Below are 24,822 nucleotides of genomic sequence, written 5' to 3'. Positions count from 1 at the left end.
CGACTTTTTATTTCTGATGTTAGGTTGCTTGTGGGGCTAATTTTTTTCACTTAAGTTTTCACAATCCGTTCGATAACAAGAGAGCTTGAGCATTGGCAAATTCTTCGTTAAAATCAACTTTCTGCAATCGTACAAGTAAAAATGCCTGTAGTTATAGGCCATCTTCGAGGTGCCTTTTGCCTCTGTTAAAACGAGTGTGTTTCCCCTCAGGTTCATTTTCGCTGATGTTATACACAACATCTTCTTTCATCGCCTTTAAATTAGCTGCTAGATTACATAAATACAGCTTCGAAAAACAACGGTGCTGGCAACCAAAAATAACCACTAGGTTACAAATTCCAGATTGTCAGTTAACACAATGACTATACAATTCAAACTCATCTTCATATGAAAGGTTCTGCATGAGGACTCATTTTGAAACAGAGGCACAAGGTACCTCGGACACGGCCAGGGTACGCTCCCGTATCCAGTCCCTCCTACCTTTGGTTGTTGTGTAATGTTACTGTCGTCCACAGTTGACACAACAAACTCCCACGACAGCGAATCCACCGACACGTTGTTCTGTCGTGCGCATGTCTGCAGCACAGCGGTTAGGAAGCCTGTGGGGAAGGTGAAGCCAGACATCCAGAATATCACAGGCTGGTGAGCTGTGGTCGCCCACTTGGCAAACTGTTCCACCCGCAGCACCAGGTCACGTGTCCAGTTACCCAGCGGTTTGTTGGACGGGTAGGCCTGGAAAAAATCGGGGAGTTGATAAGAGTCGTGTAAGTCGTGTTAGGTCGTATTTTGGAACAAAATTTCTTAAGATCGAAAGAAATCTCAAAATGATACTTAACCAAGGTAAAGAAACAGTAGCGGTGATATTAAACCAGAAAGGAACAAAGATGGCTGACTCGCATCAAGGTAAGGTTGACACGTATAGTAAATGACCAGCTTTAAAAACGTTAGGTCAAATTTTCAAGATGGGAAATCCGTGGCATGGTACCCTTTTGGTCACCATAAACAAAAGCCAAGCAAAACAAAAATAAATTTGCATTTTCAGTTAGCATCTCGCGATTACCCCTTGTCCAGATTCAACCAGTTTGCCGGACTTAACATCGAAAGAAGTACATGTAACATAATTTTTTGATAGCTCCATCTAATTTGAAGGGTTATTTTCATTAAGTGCCTTTCCCTCTACGACGAAGGTGCTTATTTCCAGAAGTCTATGGTGCTTCGTTTAAGATCGATAGTTCATCATACCCGAGTTATGGTTACAATGAACCTTCGATCAACGAACAAACGGTTTAGCGCTCATCAGGTTTGTCATATAGTGACTGTAGTAATCATGTAGGTTGTATAAGGTCACTCGCCTTTCCCCAGAGAGGAGGAACTTTGGCATCGAAGATACAATTGAATGTTTCTTCCAGATCGGAGGACATGACAACAAGACCTTTGATTCCCTTTTCCAGGTCGATTAGGGATGATTTGATGATCCGCAACAGGGCGTTGAAACGCTCAATCTACAAAGGTAAAACAAAGACGAGATTAATGGCTGGAGATAGCCTGTGAACAAGCTCCCTTCGAGGGCGAAAAAAATTCGGCCAGCGAAGCAAGTCGACAGTGCGAATGGCGAGTGAAGCGAGGCTATACTATTATGCCCAGGACTGCACGCTAATGAGATGCATACTCTAAGTAAGCATCACAAAGCGTCGTTTCCACATTTCTTCACAATTATGTGTGTTTTGGTGACCTTTTATGAATGAGGACACTTTGTGATGCTTATCATAGGGAGCGTGCAGTCTTGGATATATCCAGGCTAGAGATCGTAGAAGGTCCACTTGTCAAACGAGCATGTTTACATTGCGAACGGAGTGAATTTTGCTGCTTGTTTGATACGCAGATGATGCCAGTCCTAGGGTAGTTTCAGCTTGGTTGATTACGTGTAGGTGATAGTCGATCAGAGTGGTAGAAATCTTTCGCGCAAATCTCTCAAATCGTTCACGTGGGATAAATAATATCGCTTACTTCTTGCAGTAATACAACGTTGAGAGGAGACGGATCGTCCGACATGATTTTCGCTGTCTGTTCGTAATCGATCTCCTCAGGAACTCTCTTGAGTACATCAGCAGCAAGCTCCAGAACCTGCCAAACAAACAGAGCGAAATCAGAACCTTGTGACAACTCTCATGTTGTGCATCTTGTTGTTAAGCCTGTAGCTTGGTGTTACGTCTTTTTGTTGTTTTTTTAATGGATAAAAACCACGCAGCTAGCCATATAATAATAACCTGTAATGTAAGTACTCTTACTCTTAGAGAATCAGAGCCTTAAATGGGTGTAGCAAGATCTTTTCCTGATGTCTTTACGTCGATGTTCACATTACCGACATAAGTGATTATATCGTCAGGCATTATTACATTTGCCCGTAAAGCGTGCAAAATGAATTGAAACCTGTGCTGTGATTGGCTACCCGAGTGGGCAAGATGGCGCTAACTTGCTCCCTCGGGACTACCCACTGTGTCCCACAAGAAAATAGCGTTCTTTTTCCATACAATAAATCTTTTATTGTCTAAGCTTGTTTGGTCAAGATGGCGGGATATTTTCCTCAGGCTTGGTCAATAACCCCTATATGCACCATTCATATCATTAAGAATCAGGTTAAGGCCTGTTTTATCACCTTTTCCTCTCTGCTTTCTCCTTGTCCAACGGAGGGGATCTGGGGTTGAAGCGAAAGTAACGTGCCAAACAGGTTTCTATGAAAAGCAAATGAAAGCAGAAGTAAGTAAACAAGACTCGGTATCCCTGAAGAGACTGATAACACAGTAAAAAATTACAGGGTTAAAAAATGTCGATTTAATTGAAAAAAAGTAGAACACGCAAAAAGAAATGATGCCTTAGCAAGATGGATTACAAGGTTACTTACGAAAATTATAATTTGGTACGTAGCACATATTTTGCACTTCACGGCTAAATCACTTCAAGTAAATTCACGGACAAGTGCCTTTCTGATGCAGTGTAAGCAGTGGCTTCTACTTTTCACTTGCAAGCCCTGAAAACTTCCGAAGATTACCATCGCTTACCCGAAAATTTCCGCAAACCTTTTTTTCACTATATCGGAAGATCATTAAAAATTCTCGGCTCTCCTACCCTTAGTTCAACTCTGAATGATAATATAATGCACGTCTTACAATGCTACATTGTTTATTATGCCTTACTTTGTTTCAATGATCTGACTGGCGATGTCTGCATTGGGATGCTGACCGAACGCCTCTGGATGGTCCACATTAGGCAGCATGCTGATGTATTCCTGCAAATGGAAATCGCTTCAGCTGTTAGAGCGGCTTTTTATATCGACTGTCGGATGTTATCATGTACTCACTGGTTTTGCATTTGCAGATCACTGGCCAATCGCTACAATTTGTTCAAAAACTCGCGCGTCTTGCGGAAACCTATCACAGTAAACCTGCTATGTTTTCAACCAATCAGAGGCAACATTACCTTGCGCGCGTTTTGCCGCCCTTGGGGTTGATTGCATGTTTTCCCGCGCTTGGCAGTGGTTGGAACAAAGGCTACTGTTTTTGCTCTTCTTTTTCTTATCCGCATTAGGTTCCACTCATGGGAAGTCGGTTCCACGTTTGAGCAGTGCCGAAGCAAGATAAAATTATGTTATTCGTGGCTATGTTGATGGTAGGTAACAGTAAATGGAATTTTCTCCGATTTATTATCGTTTTGAGGTGCATCCAGGACTGTCTGTTTGGTCGACTTGGTGAGCGCTCTCTGCCTAACTTAACAGTAGAATCAAAGTCAAAATCATTGCTACGTATAAGCCGTCGTCTAAGAACAGGGAAGCAAGCGGACGCATTTTAAAAAACCCTATTCCTTGCTTCCATGTTATTAAACAAGAAGAAACAAAGAGTTAACGAATTGCGCGTTTTCAGACTCAATTTACATCGGAGCCAAAGTCAGTCATATACGTCGTCGTTAAGGAAGAGAGAGCAAGCAATGGCATTTTAGAAAAGGTCTCATCTCTTCCTCTCTGCTCCTTAAACAACGCAGTAAAAAAGAGTTAACGAGTAGCAGGTTTTGAACCTCAGTTGGCATCCAGTCAAAGTCAGAGTCAAACACGTCGCTTTCTCTCAGGTCCTTAACCAACCCAGGAGCAACGAGATACCCAGTAGCACGTTTTCAATCTTAATTGACGTTACCATTAAGGAAAAGGGAGCAACCAAAGGCATTTTTAAAATAATTTTCATCTTTTTTCTCTCAGGTCCTTAACCAACGCAAAAACAAAGAGCTAGCGAATAGCGCGTTTAGAACTTCACTGGAGATCACAGTCAAAGAAAAAGTCACTTATATGTCGTGGATTCCTAAACAACGCAGGAACGAGGAGTTCACTGATTATCCTACCCTGTAGGTAGTGAGAGGACCGTCTTTTGGGATGTAATAGGTTGGCAGAGAAGACAACCTAAAGGAAAAAAAACACACGATCGTCAACTTAAGTCATCATACAACTACAATCATGACATCACATTCATCCAGTGTGTTATTTTTAGCAACAGAGAATGAATAAAAAAATACGGAAAGCACCGAGATATTTAGGGTACTGCCCTCTCCTCGTTTGCGCGTACTTGTTTGTAGGGAAGTTATGGTTTTGTCATTTAGATTCATAGAATTATTTTATTTATCATAGCAAGTATTTGGCTAGTCTCCTCCGCAGCCGTTTTTTTTGGGGGATGTCACGCAACGCTCCCCCCGTTGCGTGACATCCCAAAAAACGGCTGCGGAGGAGGCTAGTATTTGGCAAAACTTGATAAAATAAACCAAACTCAGCCTTGATACACAAAACATTTGAACAATACGTAAGGCTACCGATATCTGGGATGAACATGGATTGTAATACAAACATTATAGAGCGGTTTTCCATTGAGTGTCGTAAAACCAAAATCAAAGTGATCACTCTAGCCAATCACAAAGGACACAAAAAAACAATGAACCAATCAAAACTCGAAGTACAAGCGTGTTGCTGACGCGAAGCGCGGGAAAACGTGTGCGAGCGATTCACGATTGATTTTGGTTTTACTTTTGATTGGATGAACAAGTGGCGCGAGTTTTCTAAGCCAAGAGCGTAGCGTAGCGATGCAAAAGGAATCACTCATCAACACTCAAGAGAAAAATGCTCTAACAGCAACAAAAAAAAAATCTGTTTTAAAATCTCCCGGACTTACTTGTAGTACTGTGTCTGAATGGCTACGTCACAGAACTGCTCATTGATGTAAGAATGAAGAAGACGCCTGTCAAAGTCGTCTGTCACGTGACCACCATAGTTGACACCTGCCACCTAGACACATGTCAATTTGATTGTCAATCATCCACAGAGAATGAAATGTACATGTAACTTAGGACCACTCGCACTTAATTTTGATGTTGTAGAACCTGTCAAAACCCGGTTCCTCTCTCTCTTTTTTAGTTAACTAAGTTGATGAAAATAAATACGGTATAGGTTTAAGCGAGACCATCAGTTTTCAAAATTCTCTCACTTTCGGCTGCTGAAAATAGAATTTCCCTGGCCAAATATATACAAAATGTCAGATATAGCAGCGGTCTCCAGAATACCGCATAGAGCCGTTCATTATAAGACTGATACGTTTTCCACAAATTCGCTTTCATCATTAAGAAAAAAACATCGTTGAAATCACAATGACCTGAAGTGTTTCTTCCAGCCTTCAATGGCATTATAATGGTATATTGGTCTTAGCGGTGTTACAATTTCAAATTTCCCTGACTTTTCTTCAAAACGTCAACTTTCTCTGACTTAAAATAAAATTCCCTGACAATTTCCTGATCTTTAAGACCTTTTTTTTTTTTCGGAGACCATTTCCTGACCTGAAGCAACCCTGTTAAACCAGACTGACCACATAAAACGAGACTTACCAGATACTTCAAGGCATCCCAAGGTGTCTCCTCGTATTCGTCCAAGTATATACTCAGCAAGTTCTCTGAGACCTCGAAATCAGAATCATTGAAGCCGTATTGGATGTTCCAGCCAAGCATAAGAAACTTCCTCCTCTCCAATAACACGCTGTGAAAGAAACACAGCGAGAACAACAGCTTCTTGTATTTTTCCTGCTTGTGACAGCGGCTGAATTGTTGTTCTGTGATCAGCTGGTACAATCGCTTCATGTTTGCCTTCAAGCCCTGTGGAGACAAGTCACTCCAAAGGTTAGACATCGGTCTGCGGAATGATTTGTATAAGCTGAAAACGGAGGCAGCGTAGTCGAGTGGTTAGAGCGTCGGATTTGAAATCCGGAGGTTCCGGGTTCAAGTCCCGCTCTGACCACTTAGCTGGAGTTGTTGGAGTTGTTGTTTAAATATACTAGCATCACCAAAGACTATTCAACGATTTCATTGCCTCTCAAGTGCATGGCAGGAATTTTTCCTTAGAAACACGCGCAGTTAAATCACTCGACTTCAAGTCAGAGGGGCTACGTCACGGTTTGTGCATCTTTAAAAGTTAGGCCTAAATTTGTGAAGTTCGTTGTTTAAATCCTTGTTAATCTTCTCCATCCTTAACCATCCTTGTTCCTCTATGGTTTATTAATATCTCTTGGGTGTTTTTCTATCTTAGTAAACTACTATTTTCAGGTTTTCTTTAATAGAAAGGTAATTTTGTACGTGGCCAACATAACTCAAAATATTGTGACTGAGCTCCTTTAAAAACCTAGTCCTTTGCATAAGACGAATTATGAAAACTGTAACGCTGTACTGACCTTGGGCGGCTCTGTAGTCATCTTGATGCCGACCTGCAGGATGGAGATAGGGAACTCTGGATGAGGGCTGCTGCTGAGCCACAGTCTGAAGTCAGGGTGCGGCTCCTCCACCTGTAGCTGCTCCACTAACTTGTCAAGCTGAGGCATCCAGCTCAAGGATAAGTGACAGTTGGCCAAGAATACCCAGTTACCCTGAAACAATAGGTACAGATCAGTATTGTAATTTCTGACGATTGAGGGACGAATTAGTCAGAAATTATTATACCATCGTAGAACGTTTGGGACTTTTTAGGCTTTTAGCGGGAGATCTACAATGGGCGACAAAAGTATTGAGACACTTATAGAAAATGACTCTATTCGATATTTAACCTCTTATTCTATTTTATTTGCATCTAGCGTTAATTCTCTGATATCCCCTGCCCCCCAATTCAATGTTGTGTAGGCGCTGTGGTCTGTGCACTCCTAGAAATAAAAAAATCAACATTGTTTGGGCGGGGTAGGGGGTAGGGGGTAGGGGGTAGGGAGTAGGGGAGAAATGGGGTAGGGGCTGGGGGGTAAGGGGGAAATGTTCCCAAGGCGTTCGAAAATCGAATTTTATTGCGAAGTGTCTGAACACTTTTGTCGCTCATTGTAGGTCATTTTAGGTAGGTCAGTCTTCGTGTTCGTCCACTTTTTTTTGTCAAGCTGTGTAATTGTAAAATGTTCTACCTTACTGATTTTGCACCCCTTCATCGGGATCTCGTTTTGCTGCATTAGATGAGGAACACTTTCCCACATATTTTTTGCCCACATTTAAAGGGTGGTTTTTTTTAGTGATTTTTCGTATCTGGCGTAGCACAGGTTCAAATTGTTAAAAGCAATAGTTGTAATTTGCAAGGATACAGATTATGTTATCAGACGGAATACATCTGCATCAGATGACAGACTTACTGCGGACGGACGCATCCTCAATAAACTTTTCACATTGAATGTCTCGTTTTAGTGTAGTCAGAATCAGAAGGTTAAGTAGTAACTGAACATTTAAACAACGGCGCCTTCAGTCTCAAGAACGCTCAAGAACGAAATTGAGAAATAAGTCTATGTAACTGTAAACTTTCATGCTGTGTTGTATCTCTTTCGACAGTTGTTGAATTGAATTGTCGAAAAACAAACACCACCAAGTGAAAGAAGTACTCAAAAGCTATCAGTTAAAAGGGCACCGACACAATGTGTTTTCACGCTGAAAAATAAAAAAAGAAACACCTTATACTGCATAATAAACAGCACAACATCAAAGTGCTGCTCAGTAGCTTTTGTTTGAATGGTCACACACTTAAGTTTCATCCAGAGACATAAAAGTTAGAATCACGTAGTTCCGGTGGGGAAAAATAGAGAACGTCTTCAGATGTAAGGGCGGAAGTAAACTTACGTCTTTCACTCCTTCTTTGATCATGCGCGTGGCTATTGGTGCCTGACCCTGACCCAAAGAGAGGGCATGGAACCGATTTGACATCCCAGAGTTCTCAGCAAGCTGTAACAAGGCGCTGGTGGGATCCTGTGAGATAAATGAAACAAAAGCGGTTGAAAAAATTAGTAAAAATCGTTTAGTCAAAGGTGAAATTAAACCACAAGTCAGTCCAGTAATTTTATAGCAAAAGGTTGAGGAATATTCACCATCTTTTCGTAGAACAATGCGAGAAAGTCGCACAGGAGCAGAAGTAACAATTTCGTTTCAGAAAATGAACTTACCACTCCGGGAGATAACACAAAAATTAGTGGAGTACGCGTTGACGAGTCTTCCACCACCGACGCCATGTCTAACACTGGAGGCTCGACAAACCTGAATTTCGAGAGCAAAATGACATTTTATCAGTTTAAAGGAGTAAAGAGTCACTTAAGCATATTTCACGGGAGACCACTCAAAAGTAGTGCATGACTGGAAATGTTCATGCTCAGTTGTGGCGCGAAAACTGGGAACTGGGACTGATACGCAAGAGAATGGCGGGAAACAACTGAAAACTGTGACAAAACGCGACACCTTAGGTATGGCGGGAAAAATGAAAGCTGTGACGAGTGCGCGACATTGTGGCGGGAAACCACTGCAAGCCATGAGACGTGGTGCATTATGACAGGACTGCTCGAGGCTATTGTTTCCGGTAAGACACCCTCTGAGTCAGCCTTTCACGAAGTTATAAAAAAAAGAGAACTTACTTGGAGCCCAGGTTGTTGACAATGAAGGATGTAGCAGTGAAAGACACTCGGTCAGGACGCAGAGATCGAACGATCAACATCCGCTGTAGCTCGTTACACGCATTCTCCCATTCACCTAAAGAACGGAACAGAAAACATTATCAGAATCCTACAGCATAGGCAATATTAATGAGTTCACACTACTTTTGAAAATACGAATTAGGGATGCGGTTCTTAATTCTTCAGAAGGATGGATGGAGAACATTACAGAAAGAATTAGAAGAAAGAAGCTAAGCTGATTTTTCAAGACCTTGTTTCGTAGATGTTTTATTTGGACCAGGGTAAGTGTTACTTCGCATGTATTGAGACAGACACATTGCAACCTTGATAGCCGTAGAGACAAGTATAAAAAATAGACTTCTGGCAGTCTGTTTTTCCCTCGAAATAAACCAGGGAGTATGAGGCGAGACGTTTCAGACTAAAAGAGATTGGGACGAGACATGGACGCGGGACTCACGTCTCACCCAACCCTGTATTGTCCATACCGCCTTTACGCGTTCGTGTTTACGGGCCAACCCTCGACTGACCCTAAGGACTGCCTGTCAGCAGTCTTATTCAAAAACGAGAACAGTAACAACAATAGCACAAGAGCGACAACAGCATTGAACGAAGTTGAAAATACAACAAAATTGAAAATAAAACTACGTCATTCCTTCAGTCCTGCGTGACTGAAGGAAAGAACGAATTGACAAGACAAACGTCTTCAAAATGAAGCTTAGATAAACAAATAATTATTGAGCAGTTTTAGCTCCTCTCACCCGGTAGCGGTGTGACTTCAGGCTCAGCACTGGTATACCAGATGTTCCAGTCTCTGGGATACTGTTCAAACGATGTGACAATACCATGGAAATTAGGCAGTCTGACAATAAAAGAACGACAATGTGTTAATGGAGGACGTACCATAAAATAATATAAATTTGCCTCTAAATGTTCGTTGCCGACGGTCAGTTACCTTCACTGTGTCTGTGACATACACCTAATAGGGGGTATCACTCCTCCCCCAAGGAGTTAATGCTAGTCCAGAGCACGCACCCGCCCGCCCGCCCCCCCCCCCCCCCCCCCCTTGGCACTTTGCTGATGCCAAAGTTTGCCACTATCCATTTATACCACCGAACGGAGAGAGGCTCTAACGTGTTCCTCCCGACCCCACCCCCGTTAGAGTTCGAACTCTGGTGCTCCGTTTCCGAAGTATAGCAAACTAACCAACAGACCACCGCGTCAAATATGTCGCAATTTGACAAATATTTTCGTCGTTAAAAAACCTCAGGTGCCTTGATCTTGCACGTCAATGTGATGACTTGTTATAGCTTTAGATGGAGCAACCCAGCCGTTTTGTTGCCTAAAAAAGCAGGGAAAAAATCGTTTCTGCACCCTGAATAGAAGGTGTGAGAACTCACTTGTCTAGTTCTGTGATGTTATCCCACGAACTCTCATTTAGCCACTGAGTACACGGATTATCCATCTGACCTTCCCTGTCCAATATCTACAAACAAAACAAACGTCTCCACGGTTAAATCAGATGAAACGTCAAATCACTGGTTGTAGTGACAAGAATATGACATTAACAGCACTTAATCTGCGGCTAGCTATGCCAGAAGGCAAGATAAACGAAATTCTGCGCTCTGATTGGCTACCCGGACGTGCGAGATAGCGCTATCTTGCCCGCTCGTGACTACCCGCTGTGTCCCGCAAAAAAATTTCCCCGAAATCCGTATAATAAATCCTCTATTGACCAAAAAAGCTTGTTCGGTCAAGATGACTGGATATTGGCCTCGTTCTTTTTTTTTGCGAGTTTGTGGGCCTAGACTCCGTGTCAGTCCATAAACACGCAAAAATAAATAAATAAATAAATAAATAAATAAAAAGAGCGAGGGCAATATCCAGCCATCTTGATCAATAACTCATATAGGACATCTAACTGTTACTTACCACTCCCCCTCTGAGGAAGAAGTTGTATTCGTCCATATTGAGCTTCCCAGCAGCTTCCAGAATCTTGGAGCACATTTGAAAAGAGAACAGCAGCTTGTGACGCTCAAACAAACCGCGACAGGTGTACCTGAGGAGAAAAGTCATTTCTAAAAAACAGCCACGCCGTACATTGCGGTCAGACCCTTCCAACCGGAACTGCTTTACAGGCTATGTTGGTCTCCCAAACCAGTCCTGTGGGAGTTGAACTTGTTTCTTATGTAAACACTTCTTTTTCTTTGATCACTCATGTCTACACTTTTTTTTGTTCCAATAAATTTGCACGCGGCCATGAGTGAAATTGCTCTATGCTGTAAAGCGGTTTCTGGCTGGTGTACATTGACTGTTTTTAATCAGCCGATCTCTTCAAGGGTACTCTCTAGTAAATCACCAAATTCACTACAGTACACCGTAAGTAAAGTTACTCATTTTAAGATAATCTGTGTGTTGAACCTACAATAGGCAATCATAGTTGCCGGGAGAGCGAGACGTACTGAAGCAATGTGACTCACTCCTTCCTTTCACGAAAAGAGATAGACTAAAGCACTAAATTTTGTTTTAATACATACTTGTACACCGCATAAGTGTGGTAGTCATTCAGATTCTGTATTCGTATTTCCAGGTTGGGGCTCCGCTGACTCTTCTCAATGGAGTTGTTGAACAGGTCAATGTAGGCGTCGAGGGAGAACTGGTACATAGGATCTATCTTGCCCATGTCATTCAGGACAAAGAACAGGATCGAGGCTCGCTGTGCGCACGGCCGGTAGCCCTGGTGATGAAATACGAGCCGGGTTTAGTTGTACTTTTTCTTCATTAAATATAGATTTTATATCGTGATATCACGATTTAGAGTTCAAGGCACAGCCTTAAAAATGAGGAGCTCTTGGGAAGGCAGTCCTTGGAAATGGGGACCTATTCTGAATGATTTCCTTTTTCTTTGACCTCCCTGCACAGTGAAATTCATTTATACGTCCACTGATTGACCAGTTCAACTCGTGAAGCTAGCATTAATGCTATCTAAAATTCGTCTAGACGACTCCTGTTCGCAGTTTGTTGAACACAAGTGATGCATTTTACTGTTTTAAAGTGAGCACAATTTTTCTGTCTCTACTTGCTTTGTCATTTACCATGAAGGTTTTCAAATGGTTAAATACTGGGGTAAAATTATAGAGAAAAGTAAGGCCGGGGTCGTAAGTTTTGGTCGCATTAACGAGGTAGAAGCACTAACGGTATGGAGGAAAAGAGAGGTTTCATTAGCTTGCCCAAAATTTAAGGTAGAATTTGGTTCAAGCTTAATTATAGTTTAATTGATAGCTAAAACCAACTCTTGGTAAAAATTAACTCTTGTCGACTGAAAACGAAATTTAACACGTTAATTTGAGTGCTATTAAAGAGTTAACACGTTTATTGCAGTACGGGCGCTTATTATAATAGCAGCGAGTTATTGTAACAGAGCCATTACCTCTCTTGCAGCGTCGATCTTGATCTCAGTTTGTTCGCTGACCTGTAACTGTTCAGCTACTTCCTGTGAAGTTGTTTTGGACGAGTTCAACGTGTTCACAAGCTGTTCATCATCCAACAACGAACCTTGAGCTGTCTGCAGCAACCTTAAGGACGATAACACATTGACTACGTTAAAACACTTAACCACTGGCTAACGAAAACGATTACATTCTTGTTTTGGTATTGTTAGGCTGACTGAACACAATAAAAACAACTCAAAGGGAGACTAGGTTATTTATTACACCGTGAGTTTTGGTACGGTTCTGATGGTGATTTCCACTAGGGTCCTTGAAGTGCTTGCGTTCCATCCAGCTGCAATTTCAGCGCCAGTTAAACAGTCTCTAGGACACGGCATAAAACTAACAGAGGGTTTGCATCAAAGCGTGTCGTTTTTGTCATATGTTTGGAACCTCCAACGATACCACGCTGAGATCCGACCGAATCGCACCGAAATTCTGCTTCACAAGTGGGAATTGCCAGAGTTGCAACACAAGCGCGACAAAATTCGCAGAGGAAATTTCGACAAAAACTGCATTAAAAATCACTTGTGTAAACGAATCCTGAAAAATAATTACATTGTACAGAATTAAACCATACTTGTTGCGTTTTTTTTATTATTATTTTTCATGTTCTGAGTACGTTTTTAGCTTCGCAAAATCACACCAAACATTTTCGCGTACAACAGCAACACTTTACCTTAAGATCTCGTCCTCCAGTTCCTCGAGTTTCTTTTTATTGGCTGCGATGTTAATAACAAGTGCATCTTTCTGCTCCTCTAGCTCTGGTCTTTCTTTACGAACAACGATACCAAGGAGCTGAGCCTCGAGACCTGCAAAACACAAACAAACGAAACAGTCATTCATTGAAAAAAAAAGAAAATTGCGCACGACAAAAAATCCGGGTTTGTAAAATCATTACAAGCCCTCAAATTTCCGCCGGTGTATCGAAGAATTTCCTCAGAAGACATGTAAACTCGTGACTGAAAGTGCAATTTAAGACTATTGTCTTTATTTAGTCAGGATGAAAAGTCATCGTTCGCAAATTCTTGTAGAAACGCTCGAAGTTTCTCGCGTTTCCTTCTTTATATAAAAAAATCCCGACGAACAAGAAAATGCGCGTGCACCACCATTGTCACGTAAGCATGACGCAGTTGTACACGTTCTGTTTCCTAGCAACATCTCTGGGCGCGCAGTCAATTCTGGGACGCGGATTTCGACTGAAATTGAGATAGTAATCGCCTTCATTTTCAGTTTCATAAGAAATCTTTCAGCAAGGAACAAAGCTCTTAATTCTCCTTCTTTGAGAGTTGCAGTTTCACGTCAACAGCCTAATTTTTCCAGAGTCATTTGTTTTGGGCGATATTCTGCTTATTACAAATCCATTTGACCGCAATCCTATTAGTAAGACATAAACCAACCTTGTTCTTTCACAGCAAAGTTGACGATGGTAGTCTTGGTGGAGATCTCAGGCGTGTAATGAGGATTACTCAGTTTCGTTGTAATATAGAAACGGAACTCAGGACTGTACTCCACTTCCTTGTCACCAAGCCGAATCAACCAACGACCACCTGCCAAAGAAATACCATAACATTACAGTTTATTTTCAAAAGAAAATATAGCAATCAATATTTGATCTGTTCTCTTGCTGGGGCACGGTTGTCTAACGGATAGCGCGCTGGAATCCGGATCGAGCGCCCCGGGTTTGAGCCCTGGCTGGCGTTGTTTGAGTTGAGGTCTTGGTTAAGACATTTTAATCTCACAGTGATAATCTGTGATGGACCTGTCTCCCATACAAGGGGAGTAGCAATATTCTTAGTTGTTTCATGCCCAGAGACAGACCTAACTAGAGAAAGAGGATGCGTCCTTTAAATATCGCAGAGTTGAGGTACACTTGAGGTATCTTGAGTCAGTAGTGCAAATATAATACATCAATTTTTTAGGTGTTGTCAGTGGTATGTAGTATTAATACCTAATCGTACCTTTTTGGTACGCTTCGGTGGCATATCAGGCGAGTTTAGTCTTGCCATGGTTCGTATTTTGGAGAAACGTAGTTGACCGAAAATACTCTGAAACATTTCGCGCGTTATTTGTATGATATTCGCTGCAGTTGGATAATATTCAAGGTTTAACACTCCAGGGAAATTAGGTGACTCCTTTTGCGAGTTAGGTTTAGAACTTCTGCGGGGAACTAGTTCATATTACCAAGACGTATTATCGTCAATTACCTTGTTTTACTATAGACTTGTTCAGGATAGGCGCCAGAGATGGGTCCAGTTCCTCCTGAAAGATGAAATTAGCATTCATTCTAATGACTACAAGTCGAAAATCTTCAAGGCGCCACTTCCAGAGATACTGTTGATTGAGGAACTCGGTTCCTTTTTCCAACGTATTTTGGATTGCTGTGCTTGCAAAATTTCAGCATAAACGGCCATGTCGATTCTCAGCTGACTTGACTACCAACTGAAGGCGTGGACACAAATCGTATTATCCGCAAATTTAACTTCATTAGCTTGAAATTTCACTGTAAATGCGATCCTCCTATGAAACGACGATCCCTCCCACCCAGTTTCCCTGTTAAGCTTTAATGGAATCGATTTTCAAAATTCAACACTTTTTAACTTTCGAGGACTGTCTTAAAGGACAGCACCTTCACCAAATGAACCAAAAACAAGCTGACTGCTCCGCTACTGAAAGTGCAATGCTGGAACCGACTTTCGACAAAATATACTACAAGCGAGCGAGGCATGTTCACACTTACTTGCACATTCTGCAGCAAAACCGGGTTACCAAACTGAACGGAGTTTTCTAATGTCCTCAAATAGTCCGACTGTTGCAAATCAATTATTTTTAGACCCTGAAGAAATGGACAAGAAAGGGCATTAGTTCCGTGACCAACGTTCAAAGGAGCTAGCTACGTCATGGTTTGCGCATGTTGAAGAGTTTAGCCTAAATTTTTCAAGTTCGTCGTTTGAAATCCATGTTAATCTTCTCGATCCTTAACCATCCTTGTTTCTTTATGGTTTATTATAATCTCTTTAGTGTTTTTCTATCTTATTAAACTATTATTTTCAGGGTGTCGGCCAAAATTACTCAATAAACCGTGACCGAGCTCCTTTAAGTGAGTAGAACATTGGACGAAATTCCGGTATAAGTAAACTACTGAAATATATATCTAATATCTAGGACTCAGTAGTATCTGCTGTACCGACCTTCTTAGTCTCCATATTCTTGATCCACTTGATAGCTTGTCCCTGTGGATCAATCATCAGCGGCCACCTACAGGGCACATCAAATCGATCACAACTCTGCATTCTGGTAGTTCTGTAAGATTCTGTCTGCGTTGTATGTTCGCAAGAAAGTACCTTAACAGCGCACTGAATTGGTAGCGCAAAATACAATATCACGAAATTCCCCCTTGATCAGTCCTCACATGCATAGAAAAAAATTGAGGCTATGTTTTGAGCTCCGACATTTCACTCAGTGCATGAGACTAACCGTCGCGAACAGTTTGCAGTTCTAAGATCTCCATAAACGTCCCATCGAGAAAAAAATTTTAATCAGCAAATACAAAATAAAATCACTTCTGGTAGACAAAGACGCCATTAAAATCACTTGAGTGTATCTCGTATTTTTGCCAATACCTGCTGCCCCGTGTCACCATAACACCATTCTCTGTTGAAAACGAGTCAGACGGCAAACCCTGATGAACAATAAAAAACACAATATTAAGTCAAACGATTAAAAAATAAAACAAATTGGGTACATGCAAAGTTCTCGCTAGGTACATAACGGCAAAGGAAACTTCTGTGAGAAAACCACTTATTAGGAGACTGCTTGCGGTTTGCTGTTCCGCTTTGGGTCCGACATCCGACGCAAAAAGAGCGGTTTGGATGAGTGGGGTTTCGGCCGCACCCTCGTTTGGTCCCAAGCTGTTCTCTTTTTAAACCATGGCTCGTGCTGTACGTATTGTAGTTCTATCTTCAAACGAAAAATAAACTGAAAGCCGCCTAATTTGTTAGAATTACACAAACCTGGATATTCCATTCTCTGACGGTGGTTGGTTTGGCCAGGAAACTGGAGAAAGAGAAGTCTGGATTACAAGCCACATTTAACTGGCGCACCTGAAAAACAAGAGGCATGGCCTCATTACACACACTAAATTGACAAGTAGATCAAGTGGTTAATTTTTAACATAATTTAGACATAATCTAAAAATCCTGAAGATCATAGAAAATTTGACGATAGTGGCTGATTTTATAGAAAAGCATTCGTCAAACGAGGAACCCATTAGGAAGCGAGAATGACTTGAGACTGCGAGGATGGAAATGTATTAAACTTGTAAACACAATGAATCCAAGACTGACTCGGATTCATTTGAACGTTCACAAGATCGATACAGCAGTTGAACACAAATGTACAAGACCAACTATGAATATTAAACCATTTGTTGTGTTCAATCTTTCTCGTCTTCATTTCGAAGCTTCAGTTTATGACTGAAAACGCTTCCTTTGTCCAAAGTTTCGGGTGACTTTCTGGTTTTGGGTTAATAGTGCCTGTTAGCGAAGATTTCAACATAAAACGCTAGACTACAGTTACTAGACAACAAATACCTGCGCCAGCCATGTTTTCTCCACCAGCTCGTCCCTGTAGTTGGACAGGAATGGTCCAGCGTAAGACAAGAACGCAGCAGCTATCAAACAGTCTCCCACAAGGTAGCCAATGTTCTCCTCCAGAATCTATAAACATTTAGGACAAAAGCTAAATATTTGGAACTAAGACGCACGATAGCTTGGCAGGAAACTCTTATATTAATTGTCGAATAATCAAATCTTTCTGTTTTGGTTTGTTTGTTTGTTTGGTGGGCAGTGCACGACAAAGCGCATGAAGCATCCCTCCTTACACCCAAAGACCACTTGAGCATTTTTAGCCTTATGCTCCACTCACAGGAGCCAAGACAATGAGTGTGAGTGTAGCTCGTGCAAAACGCGAGGAACAAAGATGAAACAAAGATGCACGATAGCTTGGCAGGAGACTCTTCAATTAATTGTCGAATAATCAAATCTTTCTGTTTTGGTTTGTTTGTTTGTTTGGTGGGCAGTGCACGACAAAAGCGCATGAAGCATCCCTCCTTACACCCAAAGACCACTTGAGCATTTGTAGCCTTATGCTCCACTCACAGGAGCGAAGACAATGAGTGTGAGTGTAGCTCGTGCAAAACGCTTGAACCAATCAGAACAAACACGACGTGTTTTCGACCAATGACAAGCAATGCCAAAATCACACGTGACTAAGCCGATGTACAATTTCCCGCGCTTGGAAGCGGTTGCAAGCTTTTTATTCCAGTCCTTGGTTCGTTCCGTTATTCACACGCTTTCCTAGATGTGAAACAGTAACAAAACTATTTCAATGCTAAAGTTTTCTCACCTTGACACTCGCTTCCCAGCGGTCCCTCTCTCCCGCCAGTCCAGACACCAGTTTGCCAGCACGCTCCAGCTTCAACTCGGTGATCTCAGCCTTCTTTCTCAGTTCTTCCTTCTGTGCAGATTTCTCATCGTACTGTCGTTTCAGCTCTTCCATCCGATCAGTGACCTGTCAAACACATGTATTGGTAATCAGTAGGGACCTTAAGCAATGTGAATGATGACGGCGATGCCAGGGACGACGCCTAATAAAAAAGAAATTTATATTTTACCTTCGAATTTCGTTACTATGTGAATCTGCTCGGTACGCCAATCAGTCTGAAAACCTGCTCAAACTAAATATGTAATGCCAGCGGTCAATTCCAAAAAGAAATACAAAAAATTTGCCGTTGTGGCCCACGTTCTCCAAAATACGCAGAGGAGTTAGTCATTTCACGTTGTTGTTTTTCAGTGGACGGCAGAGAAATATACAAAGATTTAAAATGCACGTGCAGAGCCATTGTTGTGCTCATTAAACCTTTCATTTGGTGACGTTTTCGTTGCCGTTGCCGTCGTGGTTTACTTACCCAAGTAAAATCGTCCGAAACATAAATAAACCATTTTCAAAACCACACCGCATACTGTCTTCAACACAAGAAGTTCAAACTTTGAACATGTCAAGGTACTTTCGATCTTTAAACGCACGCAAAACAATTGATTAGAAACGACTTGAACTTCAAAGGTGAAAAAATCCCAAGAATTTGAGCAATCAACTCTCTTCCGAGTTGTTGTTGTTGTTGCTTTTTAGTTTAAAGCAATTACGCTTAGTAATCGCCATGACTCCTCCTTTGGTTGTGTAATTTCCGAAATTAGAGTTTGTCAACTTCAGTAAGTCAAATTTGAGGTAATTTTACTTGATAAGGTCTGGTTCACGTTAGCGACATAACGACATATTGACATGATGGCATAACGACATAATCGCTCATGCCGGTAATGTGAACATCGACATAAAAACACGAAAGATCAGTTTTTTCCTTATGTCGTTAAGTTCATGCTGTTATGTTGCTAGTATGTCATTATGTCAGGATGTCCACACTGCAAACATAACAACATAACGTCTTTCTTTAGTGCCGTTATGTTTATGTCGTTATGTCGCTAGTGTGAATATCCCGAAACCTTTGTTTGGTCGGCCCTACCTCTTTCAGCTTTGCCTTGGCATCAGCTAATATGGCCTGTTTCTCCTGCAGCTGGGATGTAGCCTGCGCCAGCCTCTGTTTTTTAGGCTCTACCACTCTGTAGATCCGTCCATACACTTCCATGGCCCGCACCCACATGCACAACGACTTGGCTGCCAGTGACACGCGGCCGATGATCTCTGGCTGAAAGTCTGCCTGAGCGCAATACGTACCAATCTTCTTTAAGATTCTGTCCGTCATGTTATCTTTGTCGTAGTTGACCAGTTGTTTGATGAAGTTTTGATCACCTGTAGGAAATTGCCTTCGTATTTAAACAAATTCTCCCAACCTTACTGTAAGAAACATATGGAGTTCAGTAAAAGGAATTTGGGTGTTGATATGTAATTTTTTCTTTTAATTCGGAGACATTAGCACTAAATTTAAACTCAAATTTGCCTGAAGACAGGCTCCCGGCGAGGGCGAAAAAAAAATTGGCGAGCGCGAAAAGAATTCGCTTTCAGCTCGCTTCGCTCGCCCCAGACCTCACTCAGCCAGCTCCGCTCGCCCTAGACCTCAATCGGCCAGCTCCGCTCGCCCTCTACCTCACTCGGCTCGCTCTGCTCGACCGCTCGCCGGTTTCTTTCTACGCCGTATAACCCAATCGGGAGTCTGTTCACATACTACTCTAAAATCTGAATTTAAATAAAGTTAATAGTGGAACTTACCAAGCTGTCTCTTAGCCTCAGCCCAGGTAGGCTCACCGCCTCGCAGGATCATCACCGCCTCCATGACTTTCTCAACCAAGGCTGGTGGACGACCGTACGATTTGATCTCAGTCATGTCCTTCTTGTTCAACGACTCCAAAGCCTTAGTGGCTTCAGCGAGGGCAGGCAGAGCTTCATCTAAGTCGTGTTGGGCATTCTCGGCCATGACACGACATTTATCCTCCTCTTCGGCAATCTTCTCACTTCTGGCCTGCACGATCTGCAGTTAAAAAGAAATCGATAATCGACATGTTTGTCAGCAGAACTACGCAAGTAGCTGTTGTTCACTATTCCGCGCTAAGTGGGAGGCACGGTAGCCTTGTGGTTGGTGCGCTCGACTCCGGATCGAGCGGTCCGTGTTCGGGCCTTGGCCGGGGACATTGTGTTGTGTTCTTGGGCAAAGCACTTTACTCTCACGATGCCTCTCTCAACCCAGGTGTGTAAATCTTTTAAATGGGTACCGGCGAACTTAATGCTAGGGGTAACCCTGAGATGCACTAGCATTCCACCCAGTGGGGAGTAGAAATGCTCTTAGTCGCTTTATGCTACAAAAACCGGGACAAGTTCTGACCTGATGGGCCACTTGACTCGTATACGGACTGCTATTCACTGTTACAGGTATTTATTGGAAAGGCCAAACGAACACCAGACGATAGAGAAAACCACACCATACCTTTTGCTGTTCGTCGGCATCTCTCTTCTGTTGTACAATAACCACAAGGTATTCTTCACACTGTTTCTGAAACTGCGCTACTTTAGTCTTGGCTTCTTCCAACTCGATCGACATCGACTCAACCTGACAAGGAACAGAAACATTAACCTCCAGAGTCCCTCTCGTAGCAATTTTACATTACCAAAAAATGCCACGGAATTCATCCAAGAAAACAAGCTGTACGACATTCTGTATGATAAACGTGTGACCTAAGTCTCAGTCAATAACCTGATATCAATACCCCTCAGTCAATACCTTAGCTCTGGTGTCGTCAATTTTGTCCAAACCATTTCTGAGCTTACTGGCTGCATCTCCCAGCTCTTTCCTCTTCTCCTGAAGCAAACTAAATACGGAAGCAAAAATGTTTATGCCTTTAAGTTATTTCGTTTTGTTCACAGCAAAAACTGAAAGTGCTTTGATCAAATTTCACCAGAAAAATATTTTGCACAGTGTGAAAACAGTCAAACCTTCTTTAGCGACTGGTAAAATATAAAGTCATTTTTACTAGGCGTCGTCCTCGGTGTTGCTTAAGTTCCCTGGTACCCGCATGTAATCCTCGTGAATATCAAACTAGTGCAAGCGAAGCATCTCGTAAGCGCCCAACTTGGCTATACTTCTAGAATTGTCGAGAATTGGCTGATCCCGTAAGGCAAGTTTAATATAATTTCACAGGAATTATAAACGACATCATACTTCACCCATGGTTGTAGCCCAATCAAAATGACGAGATAAATTTACAACACTGTGTACTGCGGTCAATTCTGAGGCTGTTAATAGCGACCCGGAGTGGTTCCCTAGAGGTAAGGACGGGGGGAGGGAGGGGGGGGGGGGGAGACTCCCACGTGAAAAGCTCGCGGATCTCGTCGTCTTGCTTCGGGTTGTAAATCACGGACTTTGGTCTCCGTTAGAGTGCTCAGGATGAAACGCCACTATTTTAAGACGTCAAGGTATCTTTCAGGGTTGCTCTGTTAAGTCTGTTTTTAAGTGATATCTTTTAGCGGTCAAATAAAGCTACACCCATGCCCAGATTGGTCTCCTTTAGGGGTTTAATCTAAATTCTTCATCGAGCACATCCGCAACCCTTTCTCATAGGAGTCCGATTCCCCCCCACCCTCAATTCCCGGGAGTGGTCGATACTTACGTTTTATATCCTGACACAAGCTCAAGGTAGTTGGTAGGTGTGACGTAGTTATGGCGCTTCACTTCAACCAGCATTCTCTTGCTGGTCTCCACAACAGACCTATGAACTGTGACGAAAATCTGAGCCACATTGCCTTTGGTCTGGAAGACAAAGAAAAGAGAACTGTCATTGAAGAACACACGACTTACTGAACAATTTTACCAATCTAATGTCTACATCAAGATTGATATCATTCTAGCTTCCGTTTAAATGTAACCGCCACGATTTTCATTCCGAAGAATTGTTTCTATAACGGAAAGTGGGATGTTTATCCTAAGGAGCAGCTTAGAAAATGAAATCCTTACAGCGCGCTTTAGGCAATTTGACAGTAGACTGCTGACCCATCTGCATTCTAATTACTAAAGCCTTAGCAAGGTGCATTATACATTACCTCGTCATCGCCCAAGTCCATATTTTCCACGTACTTCTCGGCCACCTCCAAAAGAGCGTCCTGGGGCCACTCGCTAAACCAGTCAATAGTTGTACAGTTCACAAATGCTGGGTACATACGAATGCGGTTCCTAAAAGGTAAAAGGGAATAAGGGTTACTACCACTTTAATGCTGTGCAACATTTATTTGGCAGTCCAGCGACTAAGGCCCCATCCACACTAGATGGAGAGATTTGAAAACGGAGGTTTCACTTTGAAAACGCATCAAATGTTTTCCGTCTACCCTTGACCGGAGGAACTTAAAAACGCAACAATCACTAGTCATTCTGGATTTGTGTTTGAGGAAAACTCAATCAGGGAAGTCACATGATTATCGTGACGCCATCATTTTTGAAAAGCTCCGTTTTCAAACTGTTTTCCGTCCACACTAAAACGCAAAGCCGTCGGTTTCAAATTCCTCCGGTTTGAAGAGCGTTTTCGAAAAGCTCCGTTTTCAAACTGTTTTCCGTCCACACTAAAACGCAAAGCCGTCGGTTTCAAATTCCTCCGGTTTGAAGAGCGTTTTCGAAAAGCTCCGTTTTCGTGACGGATTAGTGTGGACGGCAGGCCTAACTGTGGAAATAAAGCCACGTTTTCAAATTTCTCCGGCGTAGTGTGGACGGGACTGACCTAAGAGCATTTCTACTCCAAGTCCATCGCGGTTTAGTAATCCCAGCATTTAGCTTAGCAGTTTGGCGGAATTACACCACAAGAAAACGCGACTTGCAGCAAAACACCATTCACGCTAACCTACCTAAACGGATCACCCACTGGGCTCATACACAGGATGATATGAAGATTAGCTCTGACTCGCTCGATAAAGAAATTAAACATTGTCTCTGGCGTGTCAAAGATGCCTTCCTTACGAGCCTCCTCTGACAGTGTGGTGCGGACCTGTGGCAGGAGAATAACAACTAGTTTCTGAATCCTTTCGTATTTTTCTTTATTCGTGCTCAGTTATGGGGTCAGCGGCCGGGTTGTTAAAAGCACAGTTACACCAACCCAGGGTTAGCAAGAATTTTGATTTCAAATTTGCAAGTTTTCGGTGAGGTTTTCTGTTCATATTGTTTGTCCTTCAGTTTTGAGTTTGAATCATCTCAAACTACACAAAACATAAGTAGCGAAGAACATTTTTAAACAAGAAAAATTAACGCTTCAGTTAACCTTTATTCCTGGGTTAGCGTTAACCTGCTTGCGAACAACTCCGCCCTGTGTATAGTCTTCAGTTATGTAAATTTCTTGAGTCATGCCCAGTTTTGTGTTGGCAGGTGGACAATTGAAACTTTACGAGACATACGACATTCAAGTTATGCCAGCCAGACCGTTTTAACATCCACGTAGGATCTGCTGGCCTTTAACAACCACACCTGCGATCAAACGCCCCTTTCGCGGGTAAAAACACACACGATACAAATCCAGGGAGTACATACGAGACTCCCAGGGAAAACCGTGCGATTCCTGAGGAAAACATACACATACCAGACTGTCAAGAAAAACTAACCCTTGTTTAAGGTAAAACATACAAAAGTCTAGGGGAAATGTGTGCAACTGATAATAATAGATGTTCAAGAACAACGCTATTAAAAACAGAGAGAAAAACAGGAAACGACGCCAACCTCTTCAAACTCTTCGGGTTTATACAGATTTGGTACTTCTCCACTGCTGAGAATGTTGCTAATGTCCTCAAGGAAAGACTCTTCCAAAGCTTGGGTGTCGTTAAACAGGAATACTGTGGGTTTGTTCTCCACTCCAGTCAGAAAGTACAGACGCTTCAAATCTAAAGAGAAACCAAGATCATCGCTTTAAGTCATCGTGAAGTTATCATAAGGTCAATAAATTATCTTTGTTATTTAGTTCTAATTTGACTTCTAATGGCTGTGATCTCCAAACATCGTCACAGTCATGATTTCCTTTGTTTGAACTTGATGAATTACTAATGAGTTTGAGAAGCACTTTAAAGCTCTTAGAATCAACGACAGCTTAGCTTAGCAAATACACAAACTGACAAGAGTCAAGCCTCCTGCACGATTTCTCTCATACGTACCTTCCCTGAACTCATTTTTCCTGTAGTGTTTAGTGACCTCAATCTGGAACACTTTGAAGCCGATGATATAAGCTGACAGTCGACTGAGACTCTGTCGTCCACTGCCTCCAATACCAATCAACAGCATGTTACCACGCGGCTGAGCAATCACACGGATTATACGAGTCACTGTAAGGAGAAAAACGCAAACAATTCCAAGATCAGAAGTAAAAGTAGTTTGTGGCCAGAAACTACTGTTAGTATAGGTAATCGTATGTCATTATCTTTATTTGATATTTCGTGAAGAACTAAAATGAAACGTGTAGCATTTTCTACATCAACAATTGTTTGCCCGCCTTTTTCTTAAAACTTGACCGGAGAAATTTGAAAACGTAGCTTTATTTCTACGGCTAGGCTACCGTCCACTGAGGTTTTCGAAAACGCTCTTCGAACCCGAGAGGAATTTGAAAACGCCGCCTTTACGTTTTTAGTGTGGACGGACAACATTTTGAAAACAGAGCTTTTCGGAAACGATTGCGTCACGATAATCATGTGATTTCCCTGCTTGAGTTTTCCTCAAACACAAATCCAAAATGACCGCCGATTTTTGCGTTTTTAAATTCCTCTGGTGCAGTGTGGACGGAAAACATTTGATGCGTTTTTTTTGCGTGAAACCTCCTTTTTTAAATTCCTCCGGC

The 24,822-nt window shown here is 42.1% G+C and overlaps 1 protein-coding gene across 1 annotated transcript in view; it reads right to left on the bottom strand.

The window, feature by feature from the left end:
* LOC145493288 (dynein axonemal heavy chain 2-like) overlaps window positions 1–24,822 on the bottom strand; it is a 74,169-nt gene that overhangs the window by 2,418 nt on the left and 46,929 nt on the right. The window contains exons 61-95 of the mRNA XM_081472713.1: window positions 24,146–24,313; window positions 23,718–23,878; window positions 22,856–22,995; window positions 22,064–22,193; window positions 21,634–21,773; window positions 20,748–20,835; window positions 20,454–20,576; window positions 19,742–20,000; window positions 19,038–19,324; window positions 17,867–18,031; window positions 17,053–17,178; window positions 16,474–16,563; window positions 16,084–16,142; window positions 15,652–15,718; window positions 15,201–15,296; window positions 14,668–14,722; window positions 13,861–14,010; window positions 13,140–13,272; window positions 12,403–12,547; window positions 11,510–11,709; window positions 10,905–11,031; window positions 10,373–10,458; window positions 9,734–9,834; window positions 8,937–9,051; window positions 8,475–8,565; window positions 8,155–8,280; window positions 6,747–6,938; window positions 5,911–6,174; window positions 5,205–5,317; window positions 4,387–4,444; window positions 3,195–3,286; window positions 2,657–2,732; window positions 2,008–2,124; window positions 1,353–1,502; window positions 481–732 (exon numbers count right to left, since the gene is read on the bottom strand). Of these exons, the coding sequence (XP_081328839.1) occupies window positions 481–732; window positions 1,353–1,502; window positions 2,008–2,124; window positions 2,657–2,732; window positions 3,195–3,286; window positions 4,387–4,444; window positions 5,205–5,317; window positions 5,911–6,174; window positions 6,747–6,938; window positions 8,155–8,280; window positions 8,475–8,565; window positions 8,937–9,051; window positions 9,734–9,834; window positions 10,373–10,458; window positions 10,905–11,031; window positions 11,510–11,709; window positions 12,403–12,547; window positions 13,140–13,272; window positions 13,861–14,010; window positions 14,668–14,722; window positions 15,201–15,296; window positions 15,652–15,718; window positions 16,084–16,142; window positions 16,474–16,563; window positions 17,053–17,178; window positions 17,867–18,031; window positions 19,038–19,324; window positions 19,742–20,000; window positions 20,454–20,576; window positions 20,748–20,835; window positions 21,634–21,773; window positions 22,064–22,193; window positions 22,856–22,995; window positions 23,718–23,878; window positions 24,146–24,313 (4,742 nt within the window). The remainder of the gene's footprint in view (window positions 1–480; window positions 733–1,352; window positions 1,503–2,007; window positions 2,125–2,656; window positions 2,733–3,194; window positions 3,287–4,386; window positions 4,445–5,204; window positions 5,318–5,910; window positions 6,175–6,746; window positions 6,939–8,154; window positions 8,281–8,474; window positions 8,566–8,936; window positions 9,052–9,733; window positions 9,835–10,372; window positions 10,459–10,904; window positions 11,032–11,509; window positions 11,710–12,402; window positions 12,548–13,139; window positions 13,273–13,860; window positions 14,011–14,667; window positions 14,723–15,200; window positions 15,297–15,651; window positions 15,719–16,083; window positions 16,143–16,473; window positions 16,564–17,052; window positions 17,179–17,866; window positions 18,032–19,037; window positions 19,325–19,741; window positions 20,001–20,453; window positions 20,577–20,747; window positions 20,836–21,633; window positions 21,774–22,063; window positions 22,194–22,855; window positions 22,996–23,717; window positions 23,879–24,145; window positions 24,314–24,822) is intronic.

This window comes from Orbicella franksi, chromosome 7 (genome assembly GCF_964199315.1).
Source record: "Orbicella franksi chromosome 7, jaOrbFran1.1, whole genome shotgun sequence".
Classification (NCBI taxonomy): Eukaryota; Metazoa; Cnidaria; class Anthozoa; order Scleractinia; family Merulinidae; genus Orbicella; species Orbicella franksi.
This window is presented reverse-complemented; position numbering and strand designations above follow the sequence as displayed.